A 21,348-nucleotide genomic window follows, 5' to 3' on the forward strand; every position below is an offset into this window, starting at 1 on the left:
CTGGCATTGGTGAAAGCCATCACTGAGAGCCAGTGAACCACTGATCAGCAGACATCCTCTGACGCTTTATTTTTCTTATCATCAGCCAGACGAGGCAGATTTAGAAAAGGCTGTAAACTCACAATCTCTGTGACTGATGCCTGCCTGAAATATGGATCAGGGATCACAGGAGACAGATGATGACTCCTCCCAGTGCAGTCTGGAGTCGGGTTTGTCTGAAAAATATCTACTTCCATGACCTCAGCATGTCATTGGGGAAAGGCAGGCTTAATTTATGCTTTTGAAATAACAAAAAGCCATAATGCATTAAAGAATACTTTGTCAAAAGATTTAAAGAGTGGCAGATTGTTCTTACGATTACATTTTTCAATCTGGGTGATTCGTTGTTTTTGGCTATTTGTCACCTTTCTTTACCCATATAAATGTTTATTTTCTATATGTGTTCTTTCCACCTTCTGTCTTTCTTTCACATCTTATTCAATCATCTTCTGTCATGCCATTACTGCCATTGTTTCCCTTCCATCTATTCTGACTTTTACATTCTTGTTGAAGGACCTGGATAAGACACAGACTGGCATCATGCGTCACCACACTAGCATCAGTGAGCTGAAGAGGAGTTTCATGGAGTCTGTGCCGGAGCCTCGGCCCAGTGAGTGGGACAAGCGTCTGTCCACCAACTCGCCTTTCCGCACAGCGAGCTTCAACGGCCAGCTGCAACCAGCGGTGAGTCCAGCAACCTGGGAAGGAAATACACTGCAGTCGTACTGTTGATTACTCTTGAGTAGACATAATTTCATACACAGTGTCAGGTCATCCACATAGATTGGCAGTATAAAGCTTCCAAGTAGTTCAAATGTGTTTTTTCATGTGATTAGCTATGCTCGCAGCTTCCCCTGCTTCAAGTCTACACACGGGCTGTTCTGGACATACAGACATGAAACTGATGTGATTCTTCTCACCTGACTATAACATGTCAGACTGATACTTTAAACCATCGTCTTTACTGCATAACTGAGTTGTAGCTTGAGTAAAAGCAGCGCAGTAAAGCTAAACAAACTCTTGGTTTAAACTTTGTACGCTAGCCAACTAACTAGAAGGTAGCTTCAGTAAAAAACCCTTGGAATGGGACAGTGATACAATTAGACATCAAGATCTGAGTAGGAGATGCCATTGTGTGTCTCATGTATTTGATCTGAAACAGATCCCTCCGAGGGTCATAATGTTGTAAGAAATAATACATTTCACACTTTCAGTTAGTTTGTATGCACTATATTGCATTTTTTAAACTTTTTTAAAAATAATTATAATTCCCTGTTTTTATTCGCAATGCTCTATGCATACTCCGGAAGTCCCGGGATAAAGACGATCAGGGATTTTCCTAAACTGTGGGCTCAGTTTAGCAGTCTGTTTGCACAGACTTGTTCATACACACACATTTCTAATCTGAGCCAATCTGTACACTCAGTTTATTCATTTGATCACTTGGTTTAGTAATCTGGACTCACAGATTCTCCTTTTTCTCTTTTACAAAAATAAGCCCTGCTGGCCACAGCATCTTTTTGATGAAGAGAAATACCTGATGTGTGTGCAGGACCTTTAAACGCACATTAAGATTTAGTAAAATATGAGAGCCATTCAGTTTTTTTTGTTTTTAGAAGTGCACATTACCGAATAAAGATTTAGAAGAACTTAGAACGATGCAAAAATAAAAATAGAAATTAGTTATCAGGAGTCGCACTGTATATTCCTAGTATTTTAAATGATAATATGTACACACTTTCATGGAAGAATAGTATAGGTAAGACACATACATATGTGTAGTATTGAACATAAATATAACAAATATATTGTTGTTATTCTTGAACTGTAGAACTGTACACTGATCTTCCACTTAGTGGTGCTGTTGGCTTTCTCCATATCATTCCACTGCAGTCACAGAGGGGGAAGACACTGCACACGATTGTTAAATATTTGCTGATGTGAAGATGGCATGTGTGTGTATATGTGTGCAGGGGAGGATGTCCACAGTACCTGCGTACAGAGTAGTTGGTGGCGTGCCTGAGGTAAAGGTACTTGAATCTGGTGCTTCCTGACATAGACTGCAGTAGATCCAACACTGCCCAAAGTTTCTTTATGAGCAACATACTGAATGGCACCTGGAGGCTCTGGATATGGCCTACTGTTAACAAGCAGCTCTCCAACTTCACCACATTGTGCTTGGCTTCAACTTAAAGGGTTCAGTATGCTTCAAACTCAACTAGTTTGTAAAAATTGTTGTCGGAACACATCTAAAGGCAACAATGTTTCTACTTGTTCTGAATGTTCACTGTCACATTGGGCTATAAAGCTTGCAGCTGTAGAAAGGGACAAAACGTGATGAAATATACAAATGGAGACAAGGGCCCACACGTTGGGACAGTCTCTTCTCATAGTTGTGTGAGGAATTAAAATCCTGCATACTTTCTCACCTCCACACACCTGTCCAAACGTTTTTTGAAGTGTCGGTTTTAGATGTAGTGTTTGTTCATTGTTGGATGAACAAAAACCACATCAGAAAGGTGACAATCTGACAATTACTTTGTTTGAAGCATACTAGCTCCTTTTCAGGTGTCCTGGATCCCATCCCCTTTAACCTTAATGTTGCCTTCGCTCTATGAATGGCTGCTGCGAATCTTTGTCATCTTGCTGGATCTGCTAATCAATCCCATGGCTGGGTTACTCCTGATAATGTATTTGCATGACTCTTGTGCCTGATATGATTAATGAAAAACTAAAGAGCAAAAGAAAACAAGAAAACAAGCTAAAGACCAATGATTAGTAGCCACAGCACTGACCCCCCTCCTCCCTTCCTCCTCATCTGTCTCACCCTCAAATCCTCCCTGTATCTGTCCCTCCCTGGATGTCTTTATGTGTTTTTCTGTGTCTCTGTCTTGTACCTCTGCCACCTCTGTCCTCTTCTTCTTCTTCCCCTTCTCATTTAAAGTCTGGGCCTGTTTCCCCAGTCAAATCCCCACCAACTTCATCCTCTTCCCCACAACCTCCTTCATCCTTTCCTGCGCGTTCAGACAATCAGACTGAAGGTCAGAGAGGATCTCAGTCCTCCGACCTGCCGCTGTTTCACTCTGGCTGTCGGCTCACCTCTACCAACAACTTAAAGTCGCAGTTTCTCTCCTAGACATGAGGTCCTGCACAATAATCACATATTCCTTTTTAATACTCGAAAATCCAGCCATAACAGCACTTTTTTGCTGAAAGCCTGAGGCACAATTTTAGTATTTTCATATTATTGCTGAATGCTAAAAATTATGATGACACATAAGATAGAAAAACAGAAATAGTCTGTATTGCATCACCATCCGCTAGTTTAAAATTCCCAGATTCTCCCTGAGCTGTTAGATTTGTGCAGACTGTACACAGATCTTGCCTTGTGAGCAATACTACATCCCTACCACCCTCATTGTGTGCAGTGCAGAATTACCTTAAAAGGTGTTTCATGGCAAGCTCCTTCATAGTTCCTGTCATCTGAGATGCCAAGATAATGGACACACTGTCGGTACAATATAGATCAGTGCAGCTGAAATATTAAGTTTTTTCTAGTGTTTCTTCCTTCCTTTTGGCATCTAGAAGACTTTGCACTGCCAACACTGAATGCACTAGCTAGCACCCTAGCTGCCAGAGAATGCCTTTCTTATCCCCACCATAGAGCAGATTTATTTATTAGTTCTCAGTACACTCCTCAGTACACACCTCTTCCCCTCCTGGACCTCCTTACTGGTAACTTGTTGTCTTTTTACAAACTACAGAACTAGCTAACTAACTCAGCTAGTGGCCGTAGCCTACTCTGATTAATGATCTGGTCTGAATGTTTAATGAACGTTTGATACCAGGTGTTATAAGCCATGTTGCCAATAACAAATCAGGCAATAGTCCTTTTGCAAAAATGTATAGTAATATAATTATAACAAATAGCAATAGATATTCACCCATCACTAAATCCCACTCCCTTTAGTTGCCGTTGCAACCATTCTCGCACCACCTTCACAGTTTGTGGTAATTCTTGAAAAAAATGGGTCATTAATTAGACCAAAATTGTCATTATTATTGTGACTATTGAATTTACCAGCTAAAAACACAACTGTGGCTACTAGACTTGATCAGCTCTAGCTAGCTACCTAATTAACTTTTAAAACGTTTTTTAAAAACTGCATCTGCGGGAGACCTTTAATGCTTTTGGCTGACTAAACAATGAAAATGAGAACCCTGCAAAAGAGTCTTAAATATGCATTTGATGGTTTAAAACGTGGCATCATGCTAACCCAGTGCCATGTGATGATGCGAAATAAAAGAGCAACATTGTTCTGTTATTGCAATGTAGAGCTGGTCAGCCCTATAGTGCAGAAAGAAAAATATTATCATTATCAAACTATTTATTGTCTTTGCATCACAACGCTAGAATGCATTATAAGTCACTTGCACAAGTAACACAGAGATTACATTTATACATTATTTTACATATATTTCCCTTTCATACAAGTAAAGTTTTTGAGAACGAGGATGAATCGATGTCATCTTGGGGAAACTTTATCAAGTCCGTTAAGAGCCGGACAGCGCCACTAATACTGCTTTAAATGTTGACATAGTAGCATCCCGGACAGGCTCCCATTCAGTGGATGTGTCAGTCCTGCATGGGGCTTTTTCTAACATCCCCTGTTAACCAATATAAAAATGTTGTTTGGTTAACTAATGTTATGCTAAGTCATGGCTTTGCAAGTCATTCTACATGACTACTGTATGTAGTAAGCTAGTAATCCAAGCATACAAATATTTGTAGCTTGCCTAAAAGCAGATAAAAACAATTTCTCTTTTCCTTTGGTTTTTTTGGAAAGGCACTCATAAAGACTTTTTAGTTGCAGTGTATTGCTCTTACTAGTGTCCAATGCTTTGTCATGTGGACAAATCCAAAAACTGCCATTTATACTCTTGCTCTTTGGGGGAGGAGTTTAGGGAATGATCAATTTCTTCAATGCACCCATTAGTTGGGTGAATGAATGAAAGGTGTATGATATTATTACCCCTTAGTAAGGCTCCGTACAACAGTTTTTTGGTTTCAAATGGAACCACCTGTAGCCACTGCATCTTTGCTTCAATCTGAATTGCCTGTACATTGCAGGCAGTGCCTTGCAGCTGTTGCATGCATTCAAATGTTCCAACTTCTGGCAAACTGGATGTTGTCATTATAACACAGCTAACTATCTTAACTGTCGACTACTAAACATAATACATATATAGCAACTAGCCATAACTAAGTGCTAGCTACCTTACTGACCTGTACATTAACAGGATATCTCTGCTAAAATGATCCAGCTAACCTGGACATCTCTGTTGCTGGATTATTTCTTCAGGCAACATTTCTTTCAGTTATATGTTATGGAATTCAATTTACCAAAGAGTCAAGGAAAGATGAAAAAAAAAAGATATAATTGACACAGCTATTTGGGCCTGAAATCCTAGAAACGTAAAGGATAATTCCAGTTTATTACAATTAAAAACGTTGTATTCAACAAGTGAATTGGTAAGACCTATGGACATGGCGACATTACTAAAAATAAGTCTAACACTTAAGAAATTCAAGCTGTTAGATCCATAGAGGTTGGAAACAAACCACAATGTTACCCAATCTTATTTGGAAGAGAAAACATACATCATCTGTAAAATTATTATCCAAATTGCAAACATCCATCATAGTTTAGATACCTGACTTCCAGGTTCTTTCAAGTCAAGTCAATTTTATTTATATAGTTTTACCCTAGGTCATTCCCTAACTCTAACCCTATTTGAAGGTTAGGGTAAGGTTAGCCAAACCTAATCCCAGCCTAAACCCTTTTTGTTTTACCTACAAGTGGTTTAGATAATTTGGCCGGAGCAGATTGCACCAACTGGTCTTTACTAAACCTGGTAGTAACTGCTAAGTCGGCCTTTTTCAAGACCAAGCGGCATCCTCCAGAGTGGAACAGTGAAGCCTATGCAGAAGTGCCAAAAACCACAATTTTGTTGAATGGCCACTTAAGGCTGGCTCCTAAAGTGAGTAAATCCCAAAAGACCCCCATGTTAAAATGCCCAATTTTACAGCAGTAATCAACATGCCTATTTATGACAACTCTACAGGGGTTGTATTTTTATATAACTCACCTGTTTTAATTATATTTTAAATTATGCATTATTCTGGGAGGGGGGTCCTTTTGAGTGACAGGTGGATGCTGTTTCAGATCTCTAACCACTTGCTGTCTGCTCTGCTGCATTAACTGAGCCTGGATACACATTTCCGCTGTGGATACTGACAGAAGCAGGGCAGACTAGAACGTTGACTCTTTGTTGAGGAGATCAAACTGAGCATAAAAGGTGTTAAGCTCATCTGGCAATGTGGCCTTACACATGATGGGGGCACTTCTGCTTTTGTAGCCTGTGTTATTCTGGATTGCCTGCCACATATCTTTAGGTGTTGAGGTCTCTCTCCAGTCTCTCCTGATGCCTCCACTTTGCCTCCTTGATGCCAGCTTTCAGTCTCGCTCTGGCAATACTGTATCCTTCCTTGTCGCCTGACCGAAAAGCATCTTTTTTGGTTCTGGACAGGGCCCTCACCTCTACATTCAACCAGGCTTTCTGGTTGTGGAATGATTTTATTGTCTTCGTGATCACCACGTCATCAAAACATTTACTGATGTATGTTGTCACTGAAGGTGTTTATTCCCCCAGATTGATGTGGTTCTCCTGGGTCTCAGCATTACTGAACATATGCCAGTCTGTGCATTCAAAACAGTCCTGTAAAGCAGCTGTAGCTTCATCTGTCCAAACTTTAACAGTTTCTTCTGATAGTTTGACCCTTTTAATCAGCTGGGAGCAAGGAGGCATCTCCAAGGAGGGAGATATGCTCTGATTGTAGAGTGAAGTGTACATAGATAGACAACAATGATTAAGTACCTAAAGTTTATAATAACGGGTAGCTGAGAAAGCGTCGCTGCCTTAGACGGTAATAGTGCAGATTTCATCCAATTTTGTAACCAGACATCTCTAAAGGACGAGACTGCCTTATCCATAAACAACAATATGTCATCCGTGTACAATGCAATATGGTGCGTAGTATCGTTAAATGTGATAGGAGAGATGATCGGATGCTGCCTATTCCTCTGAGCTAGGGGCTCTAGCAAGAAGGCAAATAATAATGGTGAGAAAGGGCAACCTAACGTAAAATGGGAAATTGAATGGAGGTGTTATTCCCTGTAATAATCCCAGCAGAAGGGTTACAGTAAAGCACTTGTGTCATTTTGATCAATTCAGAGCAAAAGCCAAATCACTCAAGAATCATCCATAAGTAGTCTTACTCTTGCCGATCAAAGGCTTCCTCAGCATCTAGAGATAAGACATAATCGACTATTTATGATAGCTGCTGGATATACCTTAATAACGCTTGTTGTAAAGGCTTAAACCTAGATGGTGCAACCAACGTTACTTTTAAGTTGGATTTAGAACGCCAAGTTATAGAATGTTTTATGATGGAAATTACAGCCAAAGCTACGGAAATAAGATCTAAGTTGATATAAACCAACAATTTCCTTTAAGTCATGTCCTTCTGAACATTTTCATTTTAAGGCTAAAAGTGAATCCTGAAAATCCTTTTTCTGTTGTAGTTATTGTTTAACTTTGAAAATAAAAGAAACATTTCAGGTATAGTCACAGTTGTAACCACACAGAAGTAAGAACCAGATTTATATTTGTTTTATATGATAGTAAGTTATCTAGCATAATTCGAGTTTGACCTCACTTGGTAGATCTAGCTATTATGTTTACTTGGCTTCCCAAAGCTAACAGACTGGAGAATTGTCTGTTCATGTTACCATTCAGACAACACCACAAACAACTTAAATTAAAAGCTGCAGGGGACATCTTGCAAAACCATGTCCTCTCCATGCTTCATACTCTCCAGAGCCTCCCTTTCCTGTACCTTACCTCAAACATCCCCTTCCTCCATTCCCTTATCCTTCTATCCCCTTTCTTCCTTCTCCTGTCAGTTGACCATATCCCACTTGTCTGTTCATTGTTATCTGTCTCTCTTGGTCTGCCGCTGCTGAGCACAGCGAGGAAGGCAGACTCTGTTCGGACACAAGGTAAGAGCATATAGCTTGTCCCCAGCGCCAGTGGGACCACCGCTGTACAGAAATGACTGCCTACTGGAAGACGATGAGGAGGACAGTGAGGTTGATTGGGATTGGGTTGATGATGATGAGGAGGAAGAGGAGGAAGAACAAGCTCATGGTCACACTCTAAAAGTGGCTATCAATGTGCCAGATGAGGGGAGGACCTTGGTTAACCCATGTGAGCTAAATGCAGCCAGGCTCAAGCATTCCCGGATGTCTTTCTTTCTGTCAGGGCTGCTGGTGATGGCCCTGACCATGCTGTGGCTGGCCTTCATTTAAAAGACAAATAAATGGGGAGATTCCTGAACATTTAATCTTGCAAGGTATCTCGGCCATCTAGAGACATTTTTATTCAAGTGCTGTTTATTCGCTATACCTTGAAGTCATTATTTCTATCTGTTCTATACGCCAACCTTTCTTACATTCCATGCACCTCAGTTCAGCTTAAAATGACCATACTCAATAAATGTTTGTCTTTAAAGACAGCCTTTGTAACTTTTGCTGAACGACGGCCACTGTGGCCACAAATGTGAGTTTACCCTTGCTTAGCTTTGCCCCAGCTTACTTACTGTAGCTACGCCTATCAAGCTTTTTACGATGATAATGGTGGCAAATGTATTTGTGAATTATTTTTTTATTTACAACATGCAAAACAGTCTTCTCAGTTTTTACCAAAACTATCGATTTTGCCGCCTGAAATAACAACAGGCTGATTTGATCTGTTCTAGCAAGCTATCTAATTAACTTTAGCTGACTTCCTTCAGACCAATACTGATACTGTATCATGCTAAACACACCAGACGAAAAGTCAGTAGCCTAACCAGGTAATAAACTATGTAGAATGCAAGCAATGCTGTTGTGTTATGGGATAGCTAATTGGCATATCAATACAGTATAGCATAAGTTCAAACAACAACAGAGTTGTTCTAATATAACCCTGTTCAGATATTTACTATAGATAAAAATACTTAGATAATCAACACAGAGGTTTGATTTGTGTTATGTTACAAGAGGAAAGGCTGTTCAGCTATAATTGGACAATTACCATTCAGGCAAGGCATTGAGCAAAAGGTCAATTATGATATGATGGTAAATGCTAAAGTACTTAGATACATAATGCATAGAGTAAGTAAAATCACTTGTGTCAATGCTATATCTACCTGTGTTTGCTAACATTATCCACCATTAGCTAAGGGCCATATAAGACTGTAACAGCCAAATCCCTGAGTGAACAAAGTGGTTCCTTTCGCAAAAGTTACATTGTCTCGCTTAAAGAAATAGAAATCAGCAAAATAGCATTTATTTTGTCTTTCTGTGTTCTCGTATATGAAACATAATCAAACAACCTTCATGTTTGAATTCTGCTGGAAAAGGAAAAAGTTGTTACTAATAACTATACTATACATAATAATGTTACATTTTAAAATATAGTATACTAAAATGTCACTCTCGAGATTTATGTTATGCAGCCCCTGGACAATATTCAGTTATGTGGCAAAAGTTAAAAAAACATATATAGTCAGTCAGTTGACCAAAGCTGTCAGGCTGTGCAGCAGAGTGCTGTTGTGACTGACATGCTTCAGTGTTAATGTTGGACCAAGTATCAGCAGACAATCAGGCCCAGTGTAAGTTAAGAATCCATTCGTGGAGAAAAGGAATTACTCAGGAATGCATCACAGCAATTTTATACTTTTTCCAGTAACATACAGAGGAACAAATATTGATTCTGACTTTATTAACACTAATCCATGATTGGGCCAACACTGTAGTCACAACTGTAATATGATGCTGGGAGGGTAATTCAACAATGTCAGAGTCATTATTTTCGTATTAGTATCTGCTTGCCTGACTGTAGTTAAGGTAATTACTGAGCTATCTCAATCTTTGAAGGTTACAGTTAATACAACAATTTTGGGAGTGCAGCACGAATGTAACAACAGTTTGGAAAGAGAGAACAGAAGAATTGTTGATTGCATGACTGTTGAAGGTATACTTTGTTTGCCTAGCTACAATATGCAACTTTTCTCTTTGGCACAGACCAGGCTTATTGAAATCCTTCCAAAAGATGTGTGACTCGTCTTGGAGTCAGCATTTATAACAGTAACATTTCAGACTGTTCAGTTCACTCGAATGGAATTACAGCTATCAGCAGATCCCAGATCGCAGAAGCAAAGTAAATCTGTTTGGAGCTTAACTTTGGTGATCTTCTGCATGCAAATTGAACAATTGCATACAGTCTTGACAGTGCTGTTCTTTGAGGGAACAGAGACACGGCTGCCTCCCCCTATCCAATTTAAATGAGCCCTGGTCAGAGTATTAAATGCACCACAATAGAGATGATCAGACCACATAAAGCCAACAGCCATCTTAAGTTATCACACAAATGTGACCGTTGGGTTATTTGTGCAGTCTGTATTTATTCACCCCAAACAGCCAACGTAGCGACGCTACAGGTGTTAGCTGTGGCCTGCGCCTGCTCCAGTTCTTTCTGTTCTTTTTCCATTTGTCTCTGTATGTTTATGAAGTAGATTCATAAAAACCCAGGACAGGCACATTGTCCACTTAAATGTACTAAAATCTGCTTCATGCTCTGTATGAACACACCGTAATAATTCACATACACTCCCTAAATGACAAGTGTAACCAAAATCTCCCAAAATGAAAATGAATATTAAGGTTTAAGGGTTTTGTGGAGTTGGATCTTTTTCTAAAAAGCCAGAAGAATGTTTGACACTCAAATGAATGTTTTGATACATGGTGACGAGGAATGAGAAGAAAGTGTAACTTTAGCCTCAGAATAACGGCTTAAAATCCAATTTCTTACTGTGGTCGCTCTCTCCAGCATTATTTTGCAAGTTTGATTATCACAGGGTCTACACTGGTACATACTACCTCCAGGAAATAGCCATATGCTTGCACTCTAAAGTCTTACATTGACAAAGGCTTTTGTCTTCTCCTATCTACCGACTAACTGCCAGTCATGAAAACGGAATCATTACAGCCTTAAAGAGTGCTACAAACGCACTGTCTGACAAACTTAAGCTTGTCAGTGCAGGTGGGGACTGACTGATGCATGTTTTCCTCTTGGGCTTATCATATCTGGGTATGCTCCTTGCTGAGGTTCAGTACTAGAAACCCGTATACTCAACCAGTCGGACTCAACTCGGCTGCTGCTGATACAGCTCTCATATACAGTATATGTACTGCCCTCAACACTTCCCATACATGCCAAATTGCTGCCTGTATGCCAAAGAATACTGAAGACACGGAGCAGATTCATTCATGTAACAGAGTCAGACCGTAGTCTCAGTGCTAGTTAGTATGTTAGCATGTTAGCCTGTTAGCCTGTAGATACTTTTTCCGCTGTCTACCGACTTTGAAGAGACTTGCTGCTGCAGTTTGGTCATTTCTTATTTCTGCTACTGTCTTGATTCAACATACGTACATACGAGTTGGTGGATAGTTTTATTTACTATAAGCATTATACACACGTAGCATCAACACAATTGTCACAGTAATGTGTTTCATCTTTATGTAGCCTACAGCTTATTATTTTGGGATGATAATGAAGCATAAACTCTACGTCCACTTGATACCTGCACTTCCTGTGCGTGTGCACTGCACTCAGGTTTTTATAACCTAGCATCATGCAGGAGTTTGTACAAGACCATGAATCAGAAACTGAGACTTTAATCTTGAACTTTATTAGCATTTGAATGTTAAAACTGTCCAATATAATCTGACTCTAACATCAATTTACTACACACCGTTTACACATAAAGTCTTACAACGAGTAGAAAAAAATTATCAAGTACTAAAAGTTGGCATTGGAAGTATTCTCAGATTTGTAATCTTATTGTTTATTCTTTGATCAGATATTTCCTAATTTAATTTGACACTTTTTATCAATGCAAAGTTCTAGTATTGCTGTTTGTATTTAATATTTAACATTTAAAGGACCTCGGCTTCCATAAACATTTTGGGTAGTACTTTATTTAAAGGATTATGCGTAAGACTGAAGGAGTCATTATGGATGTTTATGACTTGAAGTGTCAATTTTAATGCAAAGTTGAAATTGTTTGAGATGTCTGTTATTACTACTTGACATAAATCAAGGAAATATTACCTGTCAATGTCTTTGTCATAAGAACCTGACATTAACTAACACAACACATCCTGTCAGAAACATGTCAAAGAAGGAATTATCAGACCTAAAGAAACTATTCAGCTTTATGTTTTAACATTACATTGAACAGTTATATGTGCATGGTTTTGTTGGCTTCCATGAGACCATTATAATTGTGTCATGAATATTTTCCTTGACCACAACTACAGTGGAACAATTTGGACTCGTCATTAAAATGTCAGTTAGTGTTAGTGGTTTTTTATTAGCCGCACCCACCCAACCTGTTATGAGAGCCAATCTGCACCGACCCCACCCGCAAGAAATATGCCAACTTTATTCGTGATAGTGGCACAATTGTCAGGACTGAGGTCTGAGACAGGGACAGAAAGAGAGAGATGCAATGTTTTATTAATAACTAAATATGTCATTGAGTGACAACATCTCAATACCTTAAACAATGTCCACTTTGCATTAAACTTATGACATAATTGACCGAATGACATATAATTAGTCATAAACATTCATAAAGACTCCTTCATGGTCACGACAGGTGTCATGTCAGTCTAATGCACATTCAAAAAACATGTTCCTATTTGTAAAAGTAAAGTATCGAAAAAGTATTGTTGTTGTATAAGTACCAAACCTCGGTTATTGTGTGGGCAGGAAACCCAGTCCTGCGCACAATAAAGGCACCCTCGGCTTTGTTTTTCACATACTTGCCTTAACTATAGATCCAGGCTTTGGCTGAGTAGCATTTCTGTTGTCACATGATAGATGCTGCGGGCTACTGTGATTCTCTTTCTGCTAATAGTAGCTATATTTCAATTGTTATTCAGTTTGAAAAGTTGCATATTTAGCTTTAAATCTGGTCTGTGTATGTGTTTTGATGTGGTTCATTTGTCAATGCTGGAAGTACTGTGTGTTGATGCACTCAGTGTGGCACTAAGTGTCATCTTAGTGGACCATCATCTTTCATTGTATCTCCCTTTAACACCCCATCATTTTAGTGTTGTGGGACTTCCACAATTTCAAGGCTCAGAACCAAACATTTCTTTAGTTTCCTGAGAAATGTTTCAGGTTTGTAAAGATTATTATAATTGTACATGAATTAAGTTTTAGTTCACTGTCATTACACTTTGTAGCAATTAGTTGGCTTTACTTTATTTGCATCACTAAACCATCTAATAAGAAATAAACATTTATCATGGATTCTTCAACATACATTGTAAGATTAATAAATATTTTATCCATAGTAAAGATGATGCAAAGAGCCTTTGAAATGATGACAGGTCATTTGAGAATTTACTCATTTTTAGTAGTATGACTGGATCTAAATGAAGCCTAAGTATAATGTTTACCCTTTGAAATGTTGGTGGGATTAACATAATTCAAGCTGTAATATGTCTTTACAACTTTTACAACACTGCTATTTAACTAAATATATCCATGAAATATTGTGCATGTTCAGTAAATATACTCATGGTGGGTGTGTGCACATCTGTATGACCTGCGTATGGGTCAGTGTCATTGGATTTTTGGATAATTCTGAATCTGTAAGCCTGTACTTTTCACTGTGATACTAAAGAAACATTTAAGTTGTTTTTCATTGTCTACTGATGGACTTTCTCTTATTCAGCCAATGGATTTATCTAATCTTTCTTGCTATATTGTGACTTTTCCAGTATTCATTTAAAGCTACAGTAAGAATGTTATAGGTACTAAAAAATAATAAATGCATCAAATCTGTCGTGTACATTTGAACATGTATAATACAATTCGTGTGGTCTTCTAGTCATAATCACAGTTGGTTCATAAATTCTTTCTTGCCTTGCATGTCTGATGATAGTTCTAAAGTCCACAGGGTATACACATGACACCACTACGTGTAGGAATCACCACTATAATCCATGTGGAATATCTGATACCATCTCTACATGCTACAGGTTGCTCTGTTCCTCTACTCTAATCCTATCATGTAGCCAAATAGAGCAGATTGTATCTTAAAATTATGAATTTGTATCTTAATATACAGTATGTTAATTATATATGTTGTCTTGCCATCAACTCTAAAACTTCTCAGAAATCGTTGTAAATTGCTCCTTTACTGTTTCTTTACCTACCTTTTATTATTTTAATTTCCTGCTTCAGAGGCACGGCTGTAAACCCCTTTTGGCTCTGCGTCATCACAGGGTTAGGCGTCTCCTTTGATGTGTGACTAACAGTCTCATAAGAGCTGCTAGGAGGTAACTTCTTCACATACGTTAAGTGTTGGACTGTACAGGACTATTAGAGGTCAGACTTATATTTGGCGGAAGGAAAACATTTTTAGTATGCTGTGCCAATTTTAACCACAACTGAATCCAAAACAAACTGAGCTGGTTTTGGTCTGTTTGGTCAGCAGGCGGTACCACGGCTCTAGTTTATTGACTGTATATAATAATTGGACGTAATCACCATGACGTAGCTAATTGGTTTGTGGACTACTGTTTTGAAGCCTCAATTTGGCATCTTGGCGTCGCCATCCTGTTTTTTTGGAACCAGCAGTGAACATATCTGCAAGAGAGGGTGGAGCTGGAGAGGAGCAAAGCCCGGCATGGGCAGCATAACAAATGCTCAAAACTGGTTAGCAAGGTTCATCAGTAATTCATGCTTACTAACAAGCCAGGTATAGTGAACACAGACACCGCACAGACTCTCATACCTGCTAATTAGTGCATAGAAATTAAATACTGAATCTCCATAGACTTCTTCGATCAAACAATCAATCAATGTATTCATTAGTCCCATGAAATCTGTCAAAGTACATTTCCAGTGAAATGCAATTCTGTCCACTCCTTCAATGTGCGCATTATTCATGATAAAGCACACACCCTTTTTTCTTGCCAGAGTCCTCTGTTCTGTCAGATTAGTATAAAAAAAGAGTCACCTTTCAGCTAAATCAGACCACATGTAAGTTTGGCTTCTGCCAGAAACTCAAAAAAGACAGAATGATGCATTGGTCTGACTAATAGCACTTGGCCCTACATCACTGCTTTTAGCACTATGTGATGGTATGTGTTCCAACATTAACACATACTGTAAATGGATGTACGCATCAACGCTGTACCGAGAACTACTTTACGGACATGTCCATATTAAGAAACCCTAGGTTAACTTGTCCTTGCCAAACTTAAAGCACAGACTGATAATTACAACTCGGGAGATTTGGAGGAATACAGGAAATCCAGGTACACTTTCCGGATAGCTCTTAGCAGTGCAAAGAATCATCACAGGGACAAAGTAGAGTCTAACTACCAGGGCTCCAACAGCAGGAACATGTGGTCTGGATTAAGAACTCCACCAAAGTTCTTCATAGATCTTTCTAATGTTGCTCTCAAAGAGCACTAAATGATTTATTTCACTTTAAAATGTACAACATTTTCCACCAGTTGAGTATTAGCTTAGAGGCTCTGAGGTTCACCCACCACAGTCTCACAAGGTCCTGTGGGAAACATTGTAATATATAATGCAATACCAACTTAGGCTTTATAGTGAAAGAACAGCTTTATTGGCCTCCATGGCCTTAAATGGCAAATGGCAGGAAATGGTGTTAAATAAATGAAAAATGTGTATTTTTCATTTTCAAATATCAAGGTACCAGGCGGGCAGGTCAGGTTATTAATAACTTACAGAAACATTGCGTGCAATAGTCCACCTTTTTTCCCTTCTCTCTGTGTGTCTCTCTCTCAAACACACACACACATGCACACACCGTAACCCGCAGCGCTAAAGTCCAACTTTATGATCTAGCACAAAGTTGGTGGTTTGCGTTGATTATTAATGCATATTCTTTCGGATTGGCTCCCTTAACTGACCGGTAAATGAATTTTATGAAGCGCTTTTTCAGTTTATGACCACTTAAATATTTTTACAACACATTCACCACCATATGCTCATCAGGAGTGATACACAGTCACACACACGTTCAGGCTCAGTACCCTCCCCCACAGCAGGGGATTGAACTGGTACCTCCTGAGCCACAGCTGCCCCAAATGTTGGATCATGAAAAACCTTGACCTGCACATCACTACTACACTGCCCATGGCAATGAGCTGCCGTGAACTAGATGCAGCCGTAAGCTAAATAATTAGCAACATTTACTCTCCATTTCTGAGACGCTTGGCCGACATCTTCCGATACTCTATTTGATAAGTTTGTCTTCCTTTTGTTTGTTGCTTTGCAGTTTAGGCAATGGTTGACAATGCTGCATATTCCACCATTGTATCTGGCTTTCACCATCTGAAGAGATGAAGAGACATGCACCGGCAGCTGCATTTGTAGAATAGCCAATAGGAACGCCCTCTCTCTGAAATGACCTGTCACTGGCCAAAGTCTCCCGTCACAGGCCACATTTTCTAAAGCCTAAAAAAACAGAACCAATAGGAGGTGCAGAAGTCAGATTTTCTCTCAGACTACTTGAATTACAATATGCTGAAAGTTTCTTTCACTTGCACTTTGTCCACCGCACAGCAGTACACATGTTTATATATACAGTCAAAATCGCGTCATTTAATTAAACTATAGTCGCTAAATTGCTACGTTTTTAGTTTGTATTGATAAGTATTTTATAGTTCGCAAATTATTACAAGTCGTTTACAGTGAACTAACTACAGGGACAATCCCCCTGGAACAGCGCTGGGTTAAGTACATTGCTCAGGGGCACAATGGTGGCAGCCCTGGTACTGAACTCACAACCTTCTGGTGTTCTGTTTGGAAGGTGTACCACTAGACCACTGGACCACCACCACTTTGTCTTTGTTGCTGCTATAAATTTGAAATATCTCGCTGGGATTAATAAAGCATCTATCTATGTATTGTGAAATATTTGCCCAACAATGGCAAATAAACTGCCTCCCTCGGTTTTAACTAATCTCATTCGCATTGAGATGCAAGCATCTCATGCGAATGCAGACTTCCATGAATGTTTTTTTTTAAAGGGCCTACGAAATGATATTTCGTCAGTGTTAAAATAATGTGTAATAAATCACAATCATAACAGCATAAAAATGACTTCTGCTAACAACAATTGATCGCTGCGCAGAGAGCATCTACTTCGGCAATGTTTGGGCGATGACGTCACAAGTAGAATACCAGTGTTCGTCTACGTTGAAGCGTCCAGCAAAGACTGCTGTCAATTATTACGAGAAAGAATGGACAACAATCGATCGTCAAGGATAATTGTGAAGCGATGTGAGAGATCGTGTTTCGAACAAACTGCTCGCCAAGGAAATGAGATTCAAAAAGAATTTAAAACTGAACGCAGATGCTGTGCCTACAATACTGCCGAGACCCCAGCCAGCACAAGCCAGCACGCCGACTCAAACACGTCCGCCGGTGCAGAGTCCTCCACCAAAGAGACGACGAAATGCATTCGCCAAAAGGGAGAGAGCAAAGGTAAGCCTTGCTACTTGTTTACTGTATTTATTGTTTCAAGCATAAAGCCATCATCGCTCTAGGCCTACTGCATGTAACGAGTTTACACCAGGCCCTAGCCATGTGTGTTATTGTTTGTAGTATTAATAACTTAGCTAATTACACTTCATTAGCTTAATTAAGTATAGATTCAATGTTTATAACAGGCGTCCCCATTTTATTCTGTAGTTTGAGTAAAAGCGTGAGTCTATTTAACTTTTAACTATCACCCTATTATTACAGAGGTATTGAAACATTGGTGAATGAAGCCACTGACAGAACTGAGGACACCTGTATGATCAGCGACCATCTATTGGACATCCACACTGGGGAGGAAGCTGTGTGTGCACCAGTAAGTATACAGACTGTACGTCATCTGTACATTACAGTTGTAGTACCAGTAGACCTGCACATGACGTGTTAAACATACAATCACCACATGCATGTACATAATTCATATATTTGTTTAATTTGATATCATTGCTCTCTCAATCAATTCAACCACATCTTTTATTTTCTTTACGCAGACATGTATAAACGTGCAATACAATTTCAAGCTGGTTTGAAAGATTTATTAGTAAAGTTGTGTTTTGTACATTTCAGACATGTCAGAAAGACATTGCTGTGCAGACGGATCCACCTCCACGGACACGCCACAAGTCCATGCAGACGTGACCACGTGTCAGGTCAGCTGGACTGCAAGTTCCAATCCAAGTTGGTTGTTCCAAAGGTCAGCATCATAATATATATATATATATATATATATATATATATATATATATATATATATATATATATATATACATACATACATACATACATATAATGCTTGATTATAAAACATATTTTTTGCAGAGTATGTTACTGAACTCTTGACCGAGACTCTACGCTTTGTGCCAAGACAATGTTGATGAGGAACCTTTGGAAGTCCCAGCTCCACTCAGCAGTCGGTGGAAGAACCAAACAAGAGGGATGCTGTTGTGCTGTATAGAAGCAGATTCAATCACTGAACTGACATTGTGTTTTGTTATTGACTCTAATAAAGTGCTGATACTTGAACGACGTGTAGTTGTCAGATGGAAACGTAGCACAGATCTTTTGAATGGCGCATGATGGCATTCTGTGGTTCTTACCAAGTATTCCCCAGCAAAATCTCACCAGCTGGCGGTATGCCACATAGTGATACATTCTGTAACATACAAGATAATACATGTCAATGGTAATCACTTCAACCTTATTTACTGTATTTATCTATGTATTCTGTAACTTTGCCAGAGTGACCATTCGACTCCCCATAAATACATCAAAGTTTCTGAGCTCTACACATTACACAAGTAACTTCCTCATTACGTGGCTGATCACCTGCTTGTTGTCTGTCCCTCTTTGAATACCTTTGGTAGGCTGTCTGCAACACCCAAACATCCAGACACTTAGATTTGAATCCTGGGTGATCTGTTCTGCAGGTTATGTTTGCACCATGTCCCTCATATTCATTGAGTTCCTCCATGACATCCTTTTCTTGGCAGCAGCTCTTCAATTGCTTCCATAATTGTACAGTTTTCACATGTACACCTAAATGTACAAAAGAAGAATGGTAAGGACATGTACACAATATGCAATATCCAGAAAAAGGCCAATATTAACGTCATCTTAACTTCATACTATGTATATGCCTGTGTTTGACGACAGGCTCGTAAGCAGCTCATAAGCCTGTTATGGTCGTACGGAGGTTGGATCTATCTAGTAGCAACTTGTCTCGTAAAGTTACGACGTAATCGTAACTTCCATGAACATCTGGTAAGTGTTCGGGCTACTATAGGCAGCCGTGAGACGGTCAGTATACAGACTATACTTTATAAACCAGCGCTGTCCTCCGGTCTGTTTGTTAGCTAATAGCTAATGCTTTATATACAGCCTCGTAATATATGACGTTTGACATCAGACACAACGATAGAACCTCAACCGCAGAAACTTCGAGAAAGAATCAAGTTATCAAGCTTTACAGACGTCGATGTGTCCAAGTAGAGAAGTAATTGAATATTTAGCGATCGAGCAATTTGCGGACAACTAGTCGGGTTCATAACAATTCAAGGAAACCAAGATATCGACTCGATATAGGATAGCTTGTGATCTATTTACGATCGAGGATAATGTTACGTTTTATTATGATGTATTAACTATATATTGAGAAGTTCTATGAACTATAGTCAAATGTATATAACTGTCTGTGTTCTGCACAGGATCTCCGCCAAATCCAGATTCACCGTTACGTTCATCCGCCTGTTCGCTCCCGTCTGTGTCTCCATCTTGAATACTGTGTCTCGAGCTGCTCTGTTTCCACCACGTTAAACTCGCCCGCATGATCTAAATCCACGACACCGGCATCCTCTTCAATAAACTCCTCTTCTTGAAGGTGCAATGAGTCTATTGACGACTCACTGTAACTCGATTCTGTCGAAATATCCGAGCCAGAGTCCGACATCGCCACGTCTGTCGCTTCTGCCGTGCTGTCTGTGTATTCAACTGGTGGACTGTTTTCTACTTGTGACGTCAGAACACGGCGTCGGGTGTTTCCGGTAGCGGCGATGTAAACATCGGTGGTCGACAAACTAAATCATGATTTATTAAATACTGCGATGATTGTGTCGTAAATAACACATCATTTTACACCACAAATAGCATTTACTATCATCAGTAGAAATTCATGTTTATCATTTTGTAGGCCCTTTAAGGTTTTGTATTTACATTTCATAGCTATACCATTATGTTTTGGGGAGATCCATCTGCAGTTCATTTCATTAGTTCTATTTTTATGACTGATGGAACTACTTAATTCACCACAAGTAGTATTAGTAGTAGACATATTTTTTATTTTGCAGCACAATGGAAAACTTGGCCCTCAAATGTGAAGAAGTTTGTTATTTTAAATGTGTGTCCCAATTCATTGGCTGCATCTTATGAAGATTATATATATATATATATATATATATATATATATATCATTGAAAGATCCAGTATCTATGAACATGCAAACATTTTTCATTTCCTGAAAATGAAAACAGCTCTCTAGTGTTAAACTCTGCACAGTGAAGCTCAAACATACAAAGTAACAAGAGGATAACACTTCACTGATTGTTGCCGTCTGGAAACTGCACAAACAACGCTGATGTACTTCACACTCCTCGAGGCTCTGCACTAATGTTGCCACATAGTAACAAGCACCACATTGAAAGACAGAAGCAATGTGCAATAAACAGCGATTATTACTAATGTATTGTTGTTTGTGAATGTGTTATCCCCCTCTGACCAGCTGTCTCACATAAACTCTGAAGTGCTACAGATACAGTAATGAAGTAAGGGGAATACATGAATGTACACACAGCAACGTGACACTGCCCAGCTAATGTGCAGCTCTCCATATCAATATGAGTCCAGGTTCATCCCTCACAGCGAGCCCTGTCTGCTTCTTATTCAGCACACATATGAACATAACATGATGAGAAAGATGTGTGTGAAATAAATCCTAACTCATTCTATGTAGTCCATATAAGAACTACAGTTAATACTGAACAATAGTAA

The 21,348-nt window shown here is 39.2% G+C and overlaps 1 protein-coding gene across 8 annotated transcripts in view; it reads left to right on the plus strand.

Annotated features, from left to right (window-relative positions):
- Positions 1-21,348, plus strand: part of epb41a (erythrocyte membrane protein band 4.1a) — a 67,079-nt gene that overhangs the window by 35,112 nt on the left and 10,619 nt on the right. For 7 of the 8 annotated variants that reach the window (XM_029443198.1, XM_029443199.1, XM_029443204.1 and 4 more), the window contains one exon: positions 553-723. In XM_029443198.1, the coding sequence (XP_029299058.1) occupies positions 553-723 (171 nt within the window). Of the gene's footprint in view, positions 1-552; positions 724-8,132; positions 14,099-21,348 lie in introns of those variants that run through there. The other variant, XM_029443202.1, reaches the window with a different exon arrangement.

This window comes from Cottoperca gobio, chromosome 11 (assembly GCF_900634415.1).
Source record: "Cottoperca gobio chromosome 11, fCotGob3.1, whole genome shotgun sequence".
In the NCBI taxonomy this organism is placed as follows: domain Eukaryota; kingdom Metazoa; phylum Chordata; class Actinopteri; order Perciformes; family Bovichtidae; genus Cottoperca; species Cottoperca gobio.